The sequence below is a fragment of the Ictalurus furcatus genome, chromosome 25, assembly GCF_023375685.1.
Source record: "Ictalurus furcatus strain D&B chromosome 25, Billie_1.0, whole genome shotgun sequence".
In the NCBI taxonomy this organism is placed as follows: Eukaryota; Metazoa; Chordata; class Actinopteri; order Siluriformes; family Ictaluridae; genus Ictalurus; species Ictalurus furcatus.
This window is the reverse complement of record NC_071279.1, coordinates 4980683-4997744: the sequence shown is the minus strand read 5'-3', so window position 1 is coordinate 4997744 and position 17062 is coordinate 4980683. Positions and strand designations below refer to the sequence as shown.

General features: G+C 41.0%; 1 protein-coding gene across 1 annotated transcript in view; it reads right to left on the bottom strand.

Annotated features, from left to right (window-relative positions):
* The window catches only part of kif13bb (kinesin family member 13Bb), a 51981-nt gene that overhangs the window by 7128 nt on the left and 27791 nt on the right, over positions 1–17062 (bottom strand). The window contains exons 19-36 of the mRNA XM_053614454.1: positions 15688–15850; positions 15359–15505; positions 14235–14384; positions 13622–13726; positions 13152–13328; positions 12381–12538; positions 11918–12050; positions 11708–11830; positions 11597–11626; positions 9514–9613; positions 9053–9179; positions 8880–8935; positions 7463–7581; positions 6789–6965; positions 4154–4246; positions 3787–3936; positions 2333–2410; positions 2197–2250 (exon numbers count right to left, since the gene is read on the bottom strand). Of these exons, the coding sequence (XP_053470429.1) occupies positions 2197–2250; positions 2333–2410; positions 3787–3936; positions 4154–4246; positions 6789–6965; positions 7463–7581; positions 8880–8935; positions 9053–9179; positions 9514–9613; positions 11597–11626; positions 11708–11830; positions 11918–12050; positions 12381–12538; positions 13152–13328; positions 13622–13726; positions 14235–14384; positions 15359–15505; positions 15688–15850 (2140 nt within the window). The remainder of the gene's footprint in view (positions 1–2196; positions 2251–2332; positions 2411–3786; positions 3937–4153; positions 4247–6788; positions 6966–7462; positions 7582–8879; positions 8936–9052; positions 9180–9513; positions 9614–11596; positions 11627–11707; positions 11831–11917; positions 12051–12380; positions 12539–13151; positions 13329–13621; positions 13727–14234; positions 14385–15358; positions 15506–15687; positions 15851–17062) is intronic.

The following is a 17062-nucleotide window of genomic DNA, read 5'->3' as shown; positions in this document are numbered from 1 at the left end:
CCTGCTCTTGATTGATAGAAATATGGGAACATAAAAGAAGAAATCAAATTATTGAAATGAAATTTCTATGACTTTTCACCAGGTACATCACCGAGAACTTTAACCCTGCGAATGTGTGATTTTTACATTCACAAGAACTTGTATTCAGCAGAACTTGTATCAAGGGTTAACCCCTTCATTTTTTTTGCACATTTACTGTTTTAGCCATTAATCTACACATGATAATGACAACACAAAAACATGTTTTTAGAAATTTGTGCAAATTTATTACAAATCAAAACTGAAATTTCTCTTTCAGAGATGTACTCAGATCCTTTATTAAGTACTTTTTAGAAGCACACTTGGCAGAAAGCACATTTTTGGCTCAAGTCTCTACAAGTATGTACACCTGTATTGGTGCAGTGTCTCCCATTTTCACTGGCAGGTCATCTCAAGCTTAATCACATTGGATGTTGAGCATCTTTGAACCTCTACCTTCAGGTCTCTCTCAGGAATTCCAAGTTATTTAAATCTGAGCTTTGGCTGGGCCACTCAAGGACATTGAGACACACATAAAAGACACAAGGACACCCCCATAACATGATGCTGCCACCACCATGCTTCCTGTAGGGATGGTATTACCAGTTGATCAGCAGTATCTGGTTTTTGCCAGATGTAGAACTTGGAATTCAGCAGAGTGTCATTTTTATCTCATCGGACCAGAGAATATATTTCCTATAAGTGCCGGTCATATGTTTCTTGCTTCTGCCACTCTATTATAAAGGCCAGATTACTGGAGTATTTCTGAGATGGTTGTCCTTCCAGAAGGTTCTCCATTTATGCAGAGGACTTTTGAAGCTCTGTTAGAGTGGCCATTGGATTCTTGATCACCTCCCTGACCAAGACCCTTCTAGTCGGTTACTGAGTTTGGCTGAATGTCCAGCTCTAGGAAGAGTACTGGTGGTTCCAAACTTCTTTTATTTCACAATGATGGAGCGCACTGTGCTCCTGGGAACATTCAAAGCTTTAGAAATGGTTTTATACCTTTGCCCAGATTTATGTCTAGACTCAATTTGACCGCACAGGTCTAAGAAGAGTTTCTTGGACTTTGCTTGGTGAATGCACTGTGAATTGTGGGACCTTATCTAAATGAGAGACTTTGGTTTTTGAATTTTTAAAACAATTATGGATTATTGTGTGTATATCTTGAATCTGTAATACAATTAAAGTATGCAAAAAGGGAAAGGAGTCTAAATACTTTCTGAATTTATACTAACAAGATTTAGTGTGTCTGGTTTCACAATCAGTACGTTTACATGGACAACAATAATCCGATATTAACCAGATTAAGACGATACTCTGATTAAGAAACTACCATGTAAACAGCAATTTTTTATTACCTTAATCCGATTAATGGCATACTCGTAGTAAACTAAAATGGAATTAAGACATGGAGTACTCCTGTTTTAGTCGCATTATCGAGGTGTATTACAGACATGTACACACCTTAATCACACTATTAACATCGTGTGAGAGTTTTCACTGCATTGTGCGACAGGACACGTACACACACGGCAGTGCGCAACCGTTTGATGTCAAACAAGAAGGCACGGCTACGTCCGAAACCGCATACAGTATTTACCTACTATATAGTAGGTAAGTACGCGGTTTGGGACGCAGCCCACGGCTTCAATCAGTCGTCTATTTGCACGTACAGCATGACAAATAATTACGTGCACTTGAAGCTTTCGTAAAAATTAAAAACACCCAAGACTGTATACGGTACCATAATGAAGACCAACTGTATCTTGCTACGTGAAATTCTGGAGGGAACTTCGTGGCGTGGGGACGTATTGACGTGTGCCGTTAATCGATCTATGTGCTAGAACACGTAAAATGGGAACATGAAAGGAATAATCTAAAAGCAACTCATGTAAACACCTTAATCGCAATATTGTCTTACTCAGAATAAGGTCAGTAATTAGATTACTGCTGTCCATGTAAACGCAGTCAATGATTCTTCATTATTAGAAGTAACAATATGGTTAAACTGTACCATGTTAAGATATTATTAGTTAAAACAGTACATTTCTATTTAAAGGTTTGCTTCATTCTTTCTGAACATGTGTAATATAAATATTCTCTAATAACTTCTGAATACCCTCTGAATAGCTTCTGGATATCTCCCCCAACTCCCCTACCCGACCCTCCACTTACTTTGTTCACACCAGACTCATGGTTGAATGAAAGATCTTGCCCGCTCCCAGACAGCTGAAAATGGGACACAAGATAATTATTATTGTGTCAGCATTAAAACCCAATGAATGTGTTCAGTTTTACAGTTCTTACTCACCCTGTGGACGTTGGGTGAGCTAAGACAGCGTCTCGGACTCTTCCCTTTGCTGGCAAGCTGCTCTTTCACCGCCACCTCCTGATGTCACAAAAAAACCCCACACATTTCAATTAAGAACAAATTATTTAATTAAAGATTATAATCAGAATATAAATCTAAGCATTTTGTACAGGACGTCTGGTGATAATACGTCCGAGCTAGAAACAGTGATTCTCTTAATTACAAGTCAAGAGCTTCTGTTAATATCCACATCAAACATCAGAATGAGAAAACTGCGATCTCAGAGACTTTGACTGTTGCATGGTTGTTGGTGCCAGACAGGTATGTTTGAGTATTTCAGAAACTGCTGATCTCCTGGGCTTATCACACACAGCAGTGTCTAGAATTTACAAAGAATGGTGCAATAAACAAAAAAATATTAAGTATGCAGCAGTCAACTGTCCAGTTTTGGTAAGCCTGTGCCCAGTGTAGCCTCAGCTTCCTGTTTTGCAATAACTGGCAGCTTAGTGGTTAGCACGTTTGCCTCGCACCTCGCATCGGGTTGGGGGTTTGAATCCCGCAGAGTATGCATGTGCTCCCCGTGCTTCCGGGGTTTCCTCCGGGTACTCCGGTTTCCTCCCGCAGTCCAAAGACATGTGCTGTAGACTGATTAGGATTTCCTAATTGTCCGTTGTGTGTGAATGAGTGTGAGATTGTGCCCTGAGATTTCGTTGGCACCCCGTCCAGGGTGCTCCCCACCTTGTACCCTGAGTTCCCGGGGATAGGCTCCAGGCTGTGTAGGATAAGCAGTATGGAAAATGGATGGATGGATGGATATTATTCCATATCTGTTTACATATCAAAATAACTCATTGATATTACTTAATATTAGTGAATATCTGCTGAAGTATTTTACACATCAGAATCACACACTATACATGTTCTGTCACTGAGATTATAGCATGGAAAAGTTGGCATTAGGAGGCTACATTAATACCTGAATTCTCCTTAAAGGCAAGGCAAAATGGCCAGATTTCCTTTTTCTTTTTAAATACAGCATTTGCTCTCTTAAGCAAATCTTTATGAAATTCATCACAGAACAATCTCATGAACTGTTTCTGTTCATCACAACAGTAGAGACACAGCAGGAGAGGATACAGTGGCTGGCATCACCTTTTTATCACTTGTGACAGAGAAACTATGGATGTATTTATTATTTGTAAAAGTGAAGATGAATGAAAATCATTCCGACTGCAATGGCTATAGCAACAAGCCATTTGGCTCCTCGCTGCTCTAGCACAGTGAAATGACACAAAATGGGTTTTTTTCCTTTTAATGGAGCAACACAAAAAATAATTTCCAACTGAAATGCCAATGAGCCCAGAAACCTCGCCAGTCTGAACATAATGCATAACCTGCCTACTGACATCTAACCTGATGAGTGCGAGTGTGCGAATGTGTGAATACATCCATACCTGTCTGAGGCGGTCCAGCGTGAGGGTGTTCTCCACAGCAAGAACTGTGTGCAGGTATTTCTCTAACGCCGCCTCGCTGTCCTCTGCTTTTTTCCCTGTACTGGTGGCAAGTCTAGCCAACATCTCTCTGTCCTCCGGGCCCTGAGCATCCTAAAAACAAACAAAACAAAACAAAACAAAAAACAGAGTGCTGAATCAATGAACAACGAGTTGCATTTAAAAAGATGTAGCATAAAAAGAAGTCTTTTCAGTTGTTTGAGGTAAGCAGTAAAACAGTTGGGAGGCCAATAATAACTGTCCATGATGATGCACCAAGGACTGTGGCTTGAGGAGTACAAAGAATAATACATTAAGCCAGATTTTGTACCCCTGGGACGTTTGAGACAATCTCGAAGGTGACTCCACTGCCAGGAATGCTGCTCCGCTGAGACATCCTCTTCAGCAAGCTTTTAGCGAATCCCTGTGGTACAGAGCAAAATGGTAGCACATTGGCATTCACAGGCAACAATGCAGAATGAATTAATCTGCACCATGTGCATATATTTAACATGTTAATCATATATATATATATATATATATATATATATATATATATATATATATATATATATATATATATATATGCATGCACACAGTATCTCACAAAAGTGAGTACACCCTTCACGTTTTTGTAAATATTTGATTATATCTTTTCATGTGACAACACTGAAGAAATTACACTTTGCTACAATGTAAAGTAGTGATTGTACAGCTTGTGTAACAGTGTAAATTTGCTGTCCCCTCAAAATAACTCACAGCCATTAATGTCTAAACCGCTGGCAACAAAAGTGAGTACACCCCTAAGTGAAAATGTCCAAATTGGGCCCAAAGTGTCAATATTTTGTGTGGCCACCATTATTTTCCAGCACTGCCTTAACCCTCTTGAGCATGGAGTTCACCAGAGCTTCACCGGTTGCCACTGGAGTCCTCTTCCACTCCTCCATGACGACATCACGGAGCTGGTGGATGTTAGAGACCTTGTGATCCTCCACCTTCCGTTTGAGGATGCCCCACAGATGCTCAATAGGATTTAGTCCCATCACCTTCACCCTCAGCTTCTTTAGCAAGGCAGTGATCGTCTTGGAGGTGTGTTTGGGGTCGTTATCATGCTGGAATACTGCCCTGCGGCCCAGTCTCTGAAGGAAGGGGATCATGCTCTGCTTCAGTATGTCACAGTACATGTTGGCATTCATGGTTCCCTCAATGAACTGTAGCTCCCCAGTGCCGGCAGCACTCATGCAGCCCCAGACCATGACACTCCCACCACCATGCTTGACTGAAGGCAAGACACTCAAGTCTTTGTACTCCTCACCTGGTTGCCGCCACACACGCTTGATACCATCTGAACCAAATAAGTTCATCTTGGTCTCATCAGACCACAGGACATGGTTCCAGTAATCCATGTCCTTAGTCTGCTTGTCTTCAGCAAACTGTTTGCGGGCTTTCTTGTGCATCATCTTTAGAAGAGGCGTCCTTCTGGGACGACAGCCATGCAGACCTGACAGGCTGCACTGACAGGCTGACCCCCCACCCCTTCAACCTCTGCAGCAATGCTAGCAGCACTCATACGTCTATTTCCCAAAGACAACCTCTGGATATGATGCTGAGCACGTGCACTCAACTTCTTTGGTCGACCATGGCGAGGCCTGTTCTGAGTGGAACCTGTCCTGTTAAACCGCTGTATGGTCTTGGCCACTGTGCTGCAGCTCAGTGTCAGGGTCTTGGCAATCTTCTTATAGCCAAGGCCATCTTTATTAAGAGCATCAATTCTTTTTGTCAGATCCTCAAAGAGTTCTTTGCCATGAGGTGCCATGTTGAACTTCCACTGACCAGTATGAGGGAGTGTGAGAGTGATGACACCAAATTTAACACACCTGCTCCCCATTCACACCTGAGACCTTCTAACACTAACAAGTCACATGACACTGGGGAGGGAAAATGGCTAATTGGGCCAAATTTGGACATTTTCACTTAGGGGTGTACTCACTTTTGTTGCCAGCGGTTTAGACATTAATGGCTGTGTGTTGAGTTATTTTGAGGGGACAACAAATTTACACTGTTACACAAGCTGTACACTCACTACTTTACATTGTAGCAAAGTGTCATTTCTTCAGTGTTGTCACATGAAAAGATATAATGAAATATTTACAAAAATGTGAGGGGTGTACTCACTTTTGTTAGATACTGTGTGCATAATATTATATATATATATATATATATATATATATATATATATATATATATATATATATACATATATAAAACTGAACATTTGATTCAATTAACATCAGCCAATTAACATGCCCTTTGAGTTTATGTGGGTGTGTGGTGTGTTGAAGCAGAAGAAACATACAGTACGATGCTTCACTTACAGCAAAGTTAGCTGATCAGTCAATATGAAAACATATAAATCTATTCGAATTAAATAAATGAAAAATAAATATAGCAATCGAATTAGAAGAAGAAGCAGCCGCCTTACATTACAGCCCAGTGAAATTCATTTCTTTGCATATCTCAGCTTGTCAGGAAGTTGGGGTCAGAGCGCAGGGTCAGCCATGATACAGCGCCCCTGGTGCAGAGAGGGTTAAGGGCCTTGCTCAAGGGACCAAGAGTGGCTGCTTGGTGGTGCTGGGGCTTGAACCCCCGATCTTCTGCTCAATAACTTTTGTTCAGAGCCTTAACTGTTATGTCACCACTGCCCTTATACCATTATTAGAATCTTCCACCTCCAAACTTTGGGCCATAAGCTGGGGTGGAGCGACATCAAACTGTGTGTAAAATTTCAAAATGACCGCTGCTACTGTTTTTATGTCTGTGATTATAGAATACACCGTGCTACATATACAAAGCACTCTGTGTCGTGTGTATGACATGACATAACTGCACTAGTGCAAAGTAAGCAGTGAAATGTGTGTACTGTGGCATGTAAGGCAGTAGTGCCTGTACCGTAGTGTGTGTCTGACCTGTCGTGCGGCAAGACTGATGCAGATGCGTTTGCGCAGAATCAGCTGCATCTGTGCCGGGTGACTGAGGAGCACAGCAACTCGTACGGTCAGATACACATACTGCTCCGGCCCTCCACCTCGACTCAGCTCCACACACTCGTGCACCGTGCAGTCCCACGAAGCCTCGGCTTTCACCTGATCACACATAACACACACAGCAAATGTGTTATCCAGATGTGACCTAACGTAAACCCAACAGTATCAGACTATAAAGCAAATTGTCTGTAACTGCCTGATAGATAGCAGAGACACAGACATCCAGACAGACAGATAGTAGACAAGCAGACAGACAGATAGTAGACAGACAAACAGACAGACACACACAGAGATTAGGGATGTAACTGAATACAAGTACACTATTCTGTTATCCAGTATGAGCAGATAATGTGTTCTAAAATACAGATACAAATACAAATACAAGGAGCAGTTCTGTCTTTTTCTTGTCTTTTTTTTTTCCACCACCACCAACAAAATCACTTCAAATACAGATACAAATATTTGTGGCACTAAATAGATATAGATATTGTGTTACAGATCAAAGACAGATAGTACACAGATAGTTTTATAGTGTATTGATTAAAATAGACAGAGCTATGAAATGTAATAATTATTCACCCGTGCTCAGTCCTTACCTTGGAATCATGGTGCTTTACAATCTGCAGCTCAAAGAAATCGTCCTCGTCCTCTCTGCTCAGGAGAGCGTCCATGCCTGCAGCCAGCGGACTCGAGTGACCGTCGTGAAAATCTTCAGCTGTGGAAAATTATTGAAATATATTCTGAACTGTTCTCAGTACTCAGGAACACTAGTGTTGCCTTTGACGATGTGCTGTCTTTCGCTGGCGTATAAACTTCCACACACGTAAAGCCATTCAGTGAGGATGGTGAAGGAGACAAAAGACCTTAAAGATCCCAGATCAAAACGGTACCGTATCAACTATTACACCCACATCCACAATAAGCTGTTTGAAATCCTTATTGAGAGAACACCATTTTGCTGAACATTTCGAGTCTCGGCCATAGTTCAGCAAGATGCTAAACTGGAAGCTATAAAACTACTCATGAAGCTAAAAGCTACCGTGCATGACCCTCATAGTTCCAGGACGAAAGTAGCAAACTTTAGAAACGTGTTTTGGCCGATTGACTACAGTACATTTACTGTTTTAAACTATTCCTTTAAAAACACCTGCCATTGACTCCATCGGTACAATCCTTGTGTGGGTGTGACTGGGTGTGAGACGGCAGTCCATCGCACACACATATACAAACTCATTCACAACCAGGAGCAATTTATAGTCACCAATCCAACAATGAGCATGTTTTTGGGAAGTAGGAGGGAACCCATGGGGACAGCATGCGAAACTGCAAAAAATATTTTTAAAAATTAAAAAAAAATCTTGTCTTGCAAGTGAACATGCCTTGTATATAATCCGATTTATCCAGCATTTCCTATTATGAGATTACAGTAAACCAAATCTATGATTATTAAACCTATTTTATTAAACCTACAGTCTTTACTCATTTCAAGCTTGGCATAATCCTGCGATATTAGCAGATCATTTAGCAAATTTTTCTCAAGTTAAGCTTTTATTTCTAGACAGAAGGAAAATGATCTGCCAGAAGAATAAGAAAATGTAATGCCTGAAATTATTAAAATCGAACACAGGCTGAAAAATCTTATATGCGATTCATAATAATCTCATCATAAGAAATATTATCTACGTGCCCATATTCAAGATATTTTCCACTTGCTATTTTGCAGTGTGCACAGACCATAACCCAAACACAGGCTTGAACCAGAGACCCTGAAACTGTGAGGTGCCACTGTGCCCCCCGCTCTTTATGTGCTGTTTTTACTTATGTTGGTGAAGAATGTTGGAATCATGCTGCAGAAATGTAATGTGACAAAACTGTAGTAGCTGTAGTAATGGATGAAATAAAAACGGTTTTTGGTAGTGCACTCCAACTTTCTGCCTTTTCCTCTACAAGCAAGTATGAATGTGTTAGAGTGTAGAGGCTAGAGCAAGTGTATTTAAATCGAGCAGAACTCACCGGTGAGGTTTAGGAAGATGACAGGGATGTGTGTCTCCATTCCTGGTACTGGAACCCTGCAGAGTAAAGGAAAACCTGGTCAAAGTCATCTGATATCTGATAGCTGGAAATTTAGAAAGAAGGCATGGAGAGGCTGGATGGTACTCCGAGATCTTATGGTGAGATCTGCTCACCAGCGAGCAGGAGCTCCAGGAATACCGCTGCCAGCAGGAGGCAGCAACACTGCGTTCCGCTCCTCTGTCAGAGTCAGACGACACTCCAACAGCTGCGCCTCCCTCTCCACATCTTCCTCTGATTTATCTACAGAGAGAGAGAGAGAGAGAGAGAGAGAGAGAAGAGAGAAGAGAGAGAGAGAGAAATAAAGAGAAAGTGGAAGAGAGGCACAGGGAATGGATGGATGAGTTAACAGACAGAAATAGAGAGATCCATCACTCATAAGACTTCAGCGGTCATCATCTGTGTGATGATTTTCTCAACACTACACAGTTATCAGTTGACCTTTTGCTCCAGTTCAAGACTAAAGAGCAAACTTGAACTACAAGCACTAAACATGTCTTGGATGATCAATTACGTTTAGCCTAAGGGAAATGTTGTGGACATTTTATTTATGGCCAAACCGTTCCTGCAGTCTCACCTGGCTTACTGACGAGATTTTGGAGCTGCTGGTCCAGGTGCTCTTGTCTCCGAGTGAGTGCGGCGAGCCACTGTGCCTTCACTCGCTCCAAATCCCTCTCCTACACAAACACATCCACACCACACACGCTGCAGATTTACAGTCGCTTTGGAAAATATTCGGACCTCTTCAGAAAGCCCTCGGTCCTGAAGAGTTTCCTGCATCAGAACCTTAAAGTACCGACATTGGATATTTCTTCAAAAATGCTAAACATCTCCTTACAGAAGACTGCACCATATCGACAATTACACACTTTTGTGTAATTGTTACCTGTTTATTTAGATGTTTGCCATACAAGTCTCTGTGCAACTTGTTTCTATAGAAACATAAAATCACATTAGAACGAGCGCATTAGTATAAATTTGTTGGTACCCTTACAGCTCATCGAAACAACGCTTCATTCCTCCTGAAATCAAAAGCAATTGTCTCATGTCTACTTGCATGCCTTCGGTACGTCAGAGTAAAGCAAAGAAAGTGTGAAAAGAAATAAATTATTGCTTATTCTAAAAAGGTATTCTAACATCGCCTGGACAGATCTGTTGGTACTCCTAGAAAAGATTATAGTGAGTTTGCATTATAGTGATATTTCAAACTAACTGTTTTCTTTAATTGATATCACAAATGTCTTCAGTCTTGAAATCAGCCATTCAGCCTACCTAAATGGAGAAAAGTAGGCACTCTGCTATTGGTGTGCACCAAACATGGACCAGAGAAAGCAAAGGAGAGAGTTGTCTGAGGAGATCAGATGTAAAATTATAAACAAGCATGTTAAAGGTGAAGGCTATAAGACCATCTCTCCAAGCAGCTTGATGTTCATGTGACTACAGTTACAAATATTATTAAAAAGTTTAAGGTCCATGGGACTGTAGCCATCCTCCCTGGACGCGGCCACAAAAGGAAAATCGACCCCAGATTGAACAGAAGGTCAAGCCCTTGGCGAAAAGAGCCAAGGAAAACTTCAGAACAGATGCAAACTGAACACCAAGGTCAAGGTACGTCAGTGTCTGATCACACCATCCATCACTTTATGAGTGACACTGGGTTCAATGGAACAAGATCCAGGAGGACTCCACTGTTGAAAGAAAAATATTTATACAAAAAAAATAAAAAATAAAAAAGCGCCAGACTGGAATTTGCTAAAATGCATATTAACATGCCACAATGCTTCTCGGAGAATGTCCTTTGGACTGAGGAGACAAAACTGGAGCTTTTATGTTTTGGAGACTCGGTTATGTTTTGGGGCTGCTCTAATGCGTCTGGCACAGGATGCATTGAATCTGTGCAGGGCACAATGATACCTCAAGACTATGAAGGTATTCTGGAGTGAAACTGATCTGAATCCTATCGAACATCCACGGAAAGAGCTGAAACATGCAGTTTGGTGAAGGCACCCTTCTCACCCGGGACAGCTGGAGCAGTTTGCTCAGGAACAGCGGGCCAAACTACCTGTTCACGGGTGCAGAAGTCTTACTGAGAGCTACAGAAATCACTTATTTGCAGTGATTGCCTCTAAAGGTTGCGCATCAAAATATTAGGTTAAGGGTCTTGTCATTTTTGTCCATGCCATTTTCATTTGTTTTATTATTTAGTATAAAAGTATAATGGGGGGGACAATGATGGATGCCAATTATTATCAGTTTTAAGCTATTTCAGAGAAAATTGTGGGTTCTTCGTTTTCGTGGAAGGGTACCAACAAAAGTGTCCACGTCTGTAAAACATAACGTAGAAAATGCCTTCTGACCAATCAGATTCATGAATTCAACAATGCTTTAGTATAAAATTACGCATTTAACAAACATATGATGGGATTGTGAGGTTGCCCACATGGCATGCCACAAAGCTTTGTTCTAGGCCCCTCAGTCTTCTCTTTAATATACAGCCTCTTGGACACATGTGATGCTGCCTTCACATTTGTCCAACATAAGGGCCATTAGCTGTGCTGTGTTCCAAACGGGACAGACATTTCCTACCTACACAGCCTCTTCCCCGAAATGAAACGCAGGCATCGGACTGATATTTAAGTTCTACTCCAGGTCAGACTCACCTGATAGCTGTCCAGCTCACTGTCTCCCACCTGCAGAGACAGAAGCCGCAGTGTGTTAGTGATAAACAGCTGGTTTGTGTACATAAGATGAATGTGTGATCAGTAGCTCACCTGTGAGGTCGGTTGCACCTCTACACTGCCCACATGCACACTGAGCACGTACTCGGCCATCAGGGGCATGGTGCCCGAATCGGCCACTGAGCGTACCTCCACCTGAATTCGCCGTGACTGACCCTGCATACACATAAATGCAGTACATGTGCACACATTTACATACAGATACACACACACACACAAATGCAAACCACTGAGCAGACGTACCTGTGTGAGCCGAAACACTCCTCCTGTGCGCACCTCTTTAGCAGGTGTCACCTCCACAGGGACAAACTCTCCCCCTTCATTCAGCTCCAACACTTGCACCCAGAGCTCCAGCCTCCTCATCACCTCACTCCACCTGAGACAGGACACAGCACCGTCACACACACACACACACACACACACATGCCACATCAGACATGGAGCCAGAATACCATTCTTCCTCAGCCAATTTGTTCCTTTAATTGGCAACTCTTTTGCAATATCACCCAGCTCTTATTTCCAGTTTTTATTTATTGTATACATGATTGATTTTGCTCATTTTTATAAGAATTTTATAGCTTATATTTGAGTCTGTATTCTTTTTAGTTTTTATGGCTATAATAATATTATTTGTACTAAAAAAACCTCATCTATTTTATCAGTTTTTTGTGCGTGTGTGTGTGTGTGTGTGTGTGTGTGTGTGTACTTCTCTCTGAGTGAGCGAGTCTTGTCCTGAATCACCCCCAGGTCCCAGAGTGCTAGGTTTCGGCGCGGGTTTGCTACTTTGTGCCCGTAAACCTCTATAGCCACAGCACCTTCAGACAGGAAGTCTGTTAAATCTTCAGTTACTGTCACTTCCAGATCCTAAAGAGACACGAGGCAAATCTGAAATCAGAATTATACCAAAAACACTTCTTTTTTTTTTTTAAACCGGTCATGCATGAATGATCGCAATTTTATCAAATTAATGAGATTTGTGAACCAGAAAATGTGACTATAACTTTGATAGTTATGTTTTGCAACTATAATCCTTGCCTGGTGTGACTTTCTTCTGAAAAGTACAATAATGCATCCATTTTACCCAGTGTTTAAATCCATACCAGGTTTTTAAACAGTTTCCGCCATCACAGGCGGAAGTGGATATGTTGAATATCTTATTCGTTTTAACGGCTACGGTTTCAGTTGTCTTAACTGAGCCTGTTAGAAGACAAGTAGAAGTCAATGCCAATGGCATCAACAGGGGTGTGTTTGCCGCCAACAAGACTAGCCCTTCTTGTTAATAATTTGTATGCCTCAAAAAACCCTTAAAAATATCATTCAAACACTAAGAGCACGAGATTAAAGGAAAACTATTTCAGAAATTTGAATTAGTTGTGATCGTGATCCTGTCCGAATCAATTCCAGAACCGAATCAGTTCGTCAGCGCAATGACTTTGTACTTGTGTATGCCAAGATGCAACTAGCTGCTAGTGCTGACCTTACAGCTGTCGAAGAGCACGCTGCAGTGCGGCTCTGTGCTTTTCGGTGTAGACCGTGTGGAGAGATCGACCTCGGGGGCAATGGACACCGGCTCCTCCTGTCCCCAGAAATCATACTGACAAAACACAAAGTTGGAGAGGTTCTGCGGCAGTCCAGTGGCCTGAGACACCTTAATCTGAAAGACGGCAGAGAGAAAAGTTGTTGTCTACGTTAGTTACAATAAAAGATGATAAATTTGCATAAAAACAGGGAACATTTGAATGCATAAATTGGTAATGTAGCTTGTTGCAGTCAGTGGGATTGCGTGAGCACACACACACACATCCTGTAGAGCCCACACACTCCTCATGTTTCACTACAGGAGCTTTGAATTCGATACTAGATAGCCAAATGTTTGTGGACACTCGACCATCACAACCATACGTGCTTTTTGAACATCATATACCAGATTACATACAAGTTACATACCCTACAGACTAGTTTGCGTTCGTGTGTATCCGTCTCCTCCTGTCCTGCCTCCGTCTCCAAAGTTCCACACACTCTTTCCACCTCTACATGCAGACGCCCAGAGACCTAAACACACCCAAATACAAACATCGGGATCTTATTTTCAAGTTACGCGTATGGAAATGTATAAAATAAATACACAAAATCCAGAAAGATGAAAAATAAGTTAATGTATTAGAGTCTCATTATGTTAGGAGTCTATTGCTTTGTCAAGGCTTCACAAACTATTCTGTTTTGTTTGTAAACATACTATTGCTTTGTTATATACGAATGGAAGAAGAAAAAAGAATAACTACAGGGTGTGCGGTCATAGTCAAATAATTAACAATGACTTTGGTAACACTTTACAATACTGTTTAACAACTCCTAGGTAACTACACAAGAACAAAGCAGGAACAAATGAGTAGTTCTTCATTAACACTTATTCCTATAATGTTTTATATAATATGAACAAATGGTGTGCTAATGTTCATGTTTGTTCAGGTTATTAATATTATTGTATTATTATTATAATAATGTTACAATTAATTATAACCATGATTTTTAATTACATTTTTTTTTATTATTCACCCACCTCCCCTTTCTGATTAATGATAGGAACAGCATACTGCAGCTTAACATCATAGAAGAGACAGGACAGGAAGACATTAGCCACTCCAATCAGACTGTGATTCTCCTGCTCGTCAAAGAACGGATCAGCACGTTTGAAGTACGAGCGCATGAGCTGCAGGAAAGAAAAAAAAAGAATGAGTAGAGGACAAGAGGAAAAAAAGAGCTCAGTTCTCTGCTCACTAACACTGACTGTATCTGAAGGTTTATGAATATACTGTAGAGTCAAAAGAGTGGACTACCAAGGATGCGTATTAGATCAGTTGTCAAAGACTAGTACAATTCCCTGTTCTGAAGCCCCATCACTGTCTGGATTGAGCTTCTGATTTGAATTTTTAACCACTAGACAGGTTTTGGGTTTCACACAAAGTTGAGCTTCAAACTGAAATGTCCAAGGCAAACACCAGCACCTGCTAAAGTACTAAGTGCTCGACGGAGATTACGGCAGGAATGGTTTCTATGCAGTGGTTGGAGGGCCAATAAAACATGGCAAGAGATTGGTCAATTTAGTAATACAATTTTTTGTTCATACCAGATTCAATAATTTATTACTAATAAGCTGTAAATCCAACTATAGTGAATAGTAGACCACATCAGTCAACACCATGTGACTATCTGAATAATAAATAAATAAATAAGGCAACCAGCGTGTGTGAAATCCACCTGCTTTCTCAAATTTGTGGCCTATCTTTTCTGAAATCTAGAGTTAAAGTCGTTTATTAATATAACAAATCAAATGAGAACTGAACATGCATGCTGGTCAAAAGATTTCAATTTAAATGTCTAAAAACGAATATAAAAAGGAAAAGAAAAGAGTTTCTGTGCTCTTACACAAACTTGTTTATTAATGTATGATCGTGTGGATTTTTCCACTGAAAAGCTTTTTGTTGAGATAGACTTAACATTATTTATTAGCTACGTTAGCCGTGTAGGTCTAGTTTACTACATTTGAGTTCAAAATAAAATTGGCTTTGTCTGATTTTTACACTATTCTTTCAACTCTGGCACCCTCAGTGGAGAGTTCAGTTGTCCCCTATAGGATTATTTGGTGTGTGTAAGTGTTCAGCAGAGAGTTAAATTCTGTCCTACAGGATTGTCCTCATCGAAATCCTTCCACTCCTGGTAGAGCTCTCTCATGTCCACCAGTCTGTTCTCCATCTTCTCCAATGCCCAGATCTGCTTCCCCTTCCCCTTTCGTCTCACCTCCACTGCTGGCTCACTCAACACTGTGTCCCTCTGCAGCACACATACACACACACACACACACACACATATATCAAATACACTGCTCACTCAGATGCATCAGTAGTTTCAATGATCTTTGTGAATAGTGCAAACAAATTCTTTAATTCAAAAGATTCCTTCCCTCTCTCTCTCTGACACGCACACACACCCCCACGCACACACCCACACTCGACCTTGCGGTTGGCGTTAAGGTTGGCTGCAGGGATCTGCAGTGTGACGCTGTAGTCTGTTTTCTTGTTGAGCTCCTCGGCGATGAAGGCGGCTTCCTGCACCATCCGATTCACTCTCACTATCTGCTCCCTGAGCTTCTGCAGACTCCGGGCCAAAACTGCCTCCCTGACACACACACACACACACACACACACACACACACACACACACACACACACACGAGGTACAGTACACAATCAGGTTTAAAAACCTGCGCCTATATAAGTTATCATTAATTGGACATTAGTGGGTGGTGTGTGAACAGAATGTTCTCTCTTTAAATTTTGCACGTTTCATAACCAATTACGAGTGGACATTTGTACCCTACCTAGTGTGCTCTTTTATACTTATCTGGTGCATCATGCTACTCTTGGAGATCTGCTGGCCTGCATACAGTACAAAAACAATCACACCTGATCTGCTTATATTCAGGGTGGCTGCACCAGCAAGTTTTAATGAAAGCTTCCTTAACTGCTAAACAGCGAGTCACATCTGGGTGCAGCAGACAGTGCATGCACATCGCATTGCAGTTACGGTCGTTACGAGATGACGGCTCAAATATGCGACACAGATATGCTACTTTTTGACTTTTTTTATTCTTATTTAGTTTCCTTCATCGCTTTCGTTACTGTTACTATGCTTTCTAACTCTCCGTGCTGCTGTAATTCTGAGAATTTCCCTCTGAATAAATTGATCTATCTAATCATCTATCTATTCAGAGCTGTTTGTTTCTATGGAAACAACAACATAATGTCCCGAACCGAGTTATAATGTTGTAATGTATTATGGGTGAATTCTAGAAAATAATAATAGGAACCCTTTTAGCCGCATGGAATGAAAACCCGACATTACATTTCCAATTGCCTTTATCTATGGAAGCTGCTGCCATTTTTTTTCCCATCAGTGCTTGTTTAGCATTTGACATCACAATGTCACATCAAAGTTTTCAGAAACTGGCTTCTCAGCTGAAGAAGATGCACACACTTAAGTTTGTGATTACAGTCATTCCATCCTGACATGGTCACACTCCGAAATCAGTCCTAGTGGACGTCTCTGTCCATGTCCACGTATGATGATTAACGACTGCTAAGCAGCCCTCAGATATACTGCTAATTCATACCATCATGTGGAAAATAACAGCAAAACATCTGAATTATAGTTGCAAATAATAAACAGGAGTAGTTATGACATTAATAATGAACAATAATATAAATTATTCTATAGGAGAAGACGAAAAAAAAAATCCACAAAGATTTTTGAGCAAGCCAAGAAAGAACACATCATCTGCAGTATCAATTTATCCATCTGAAACAATATGCAGCCACAAGTTTGTGGACA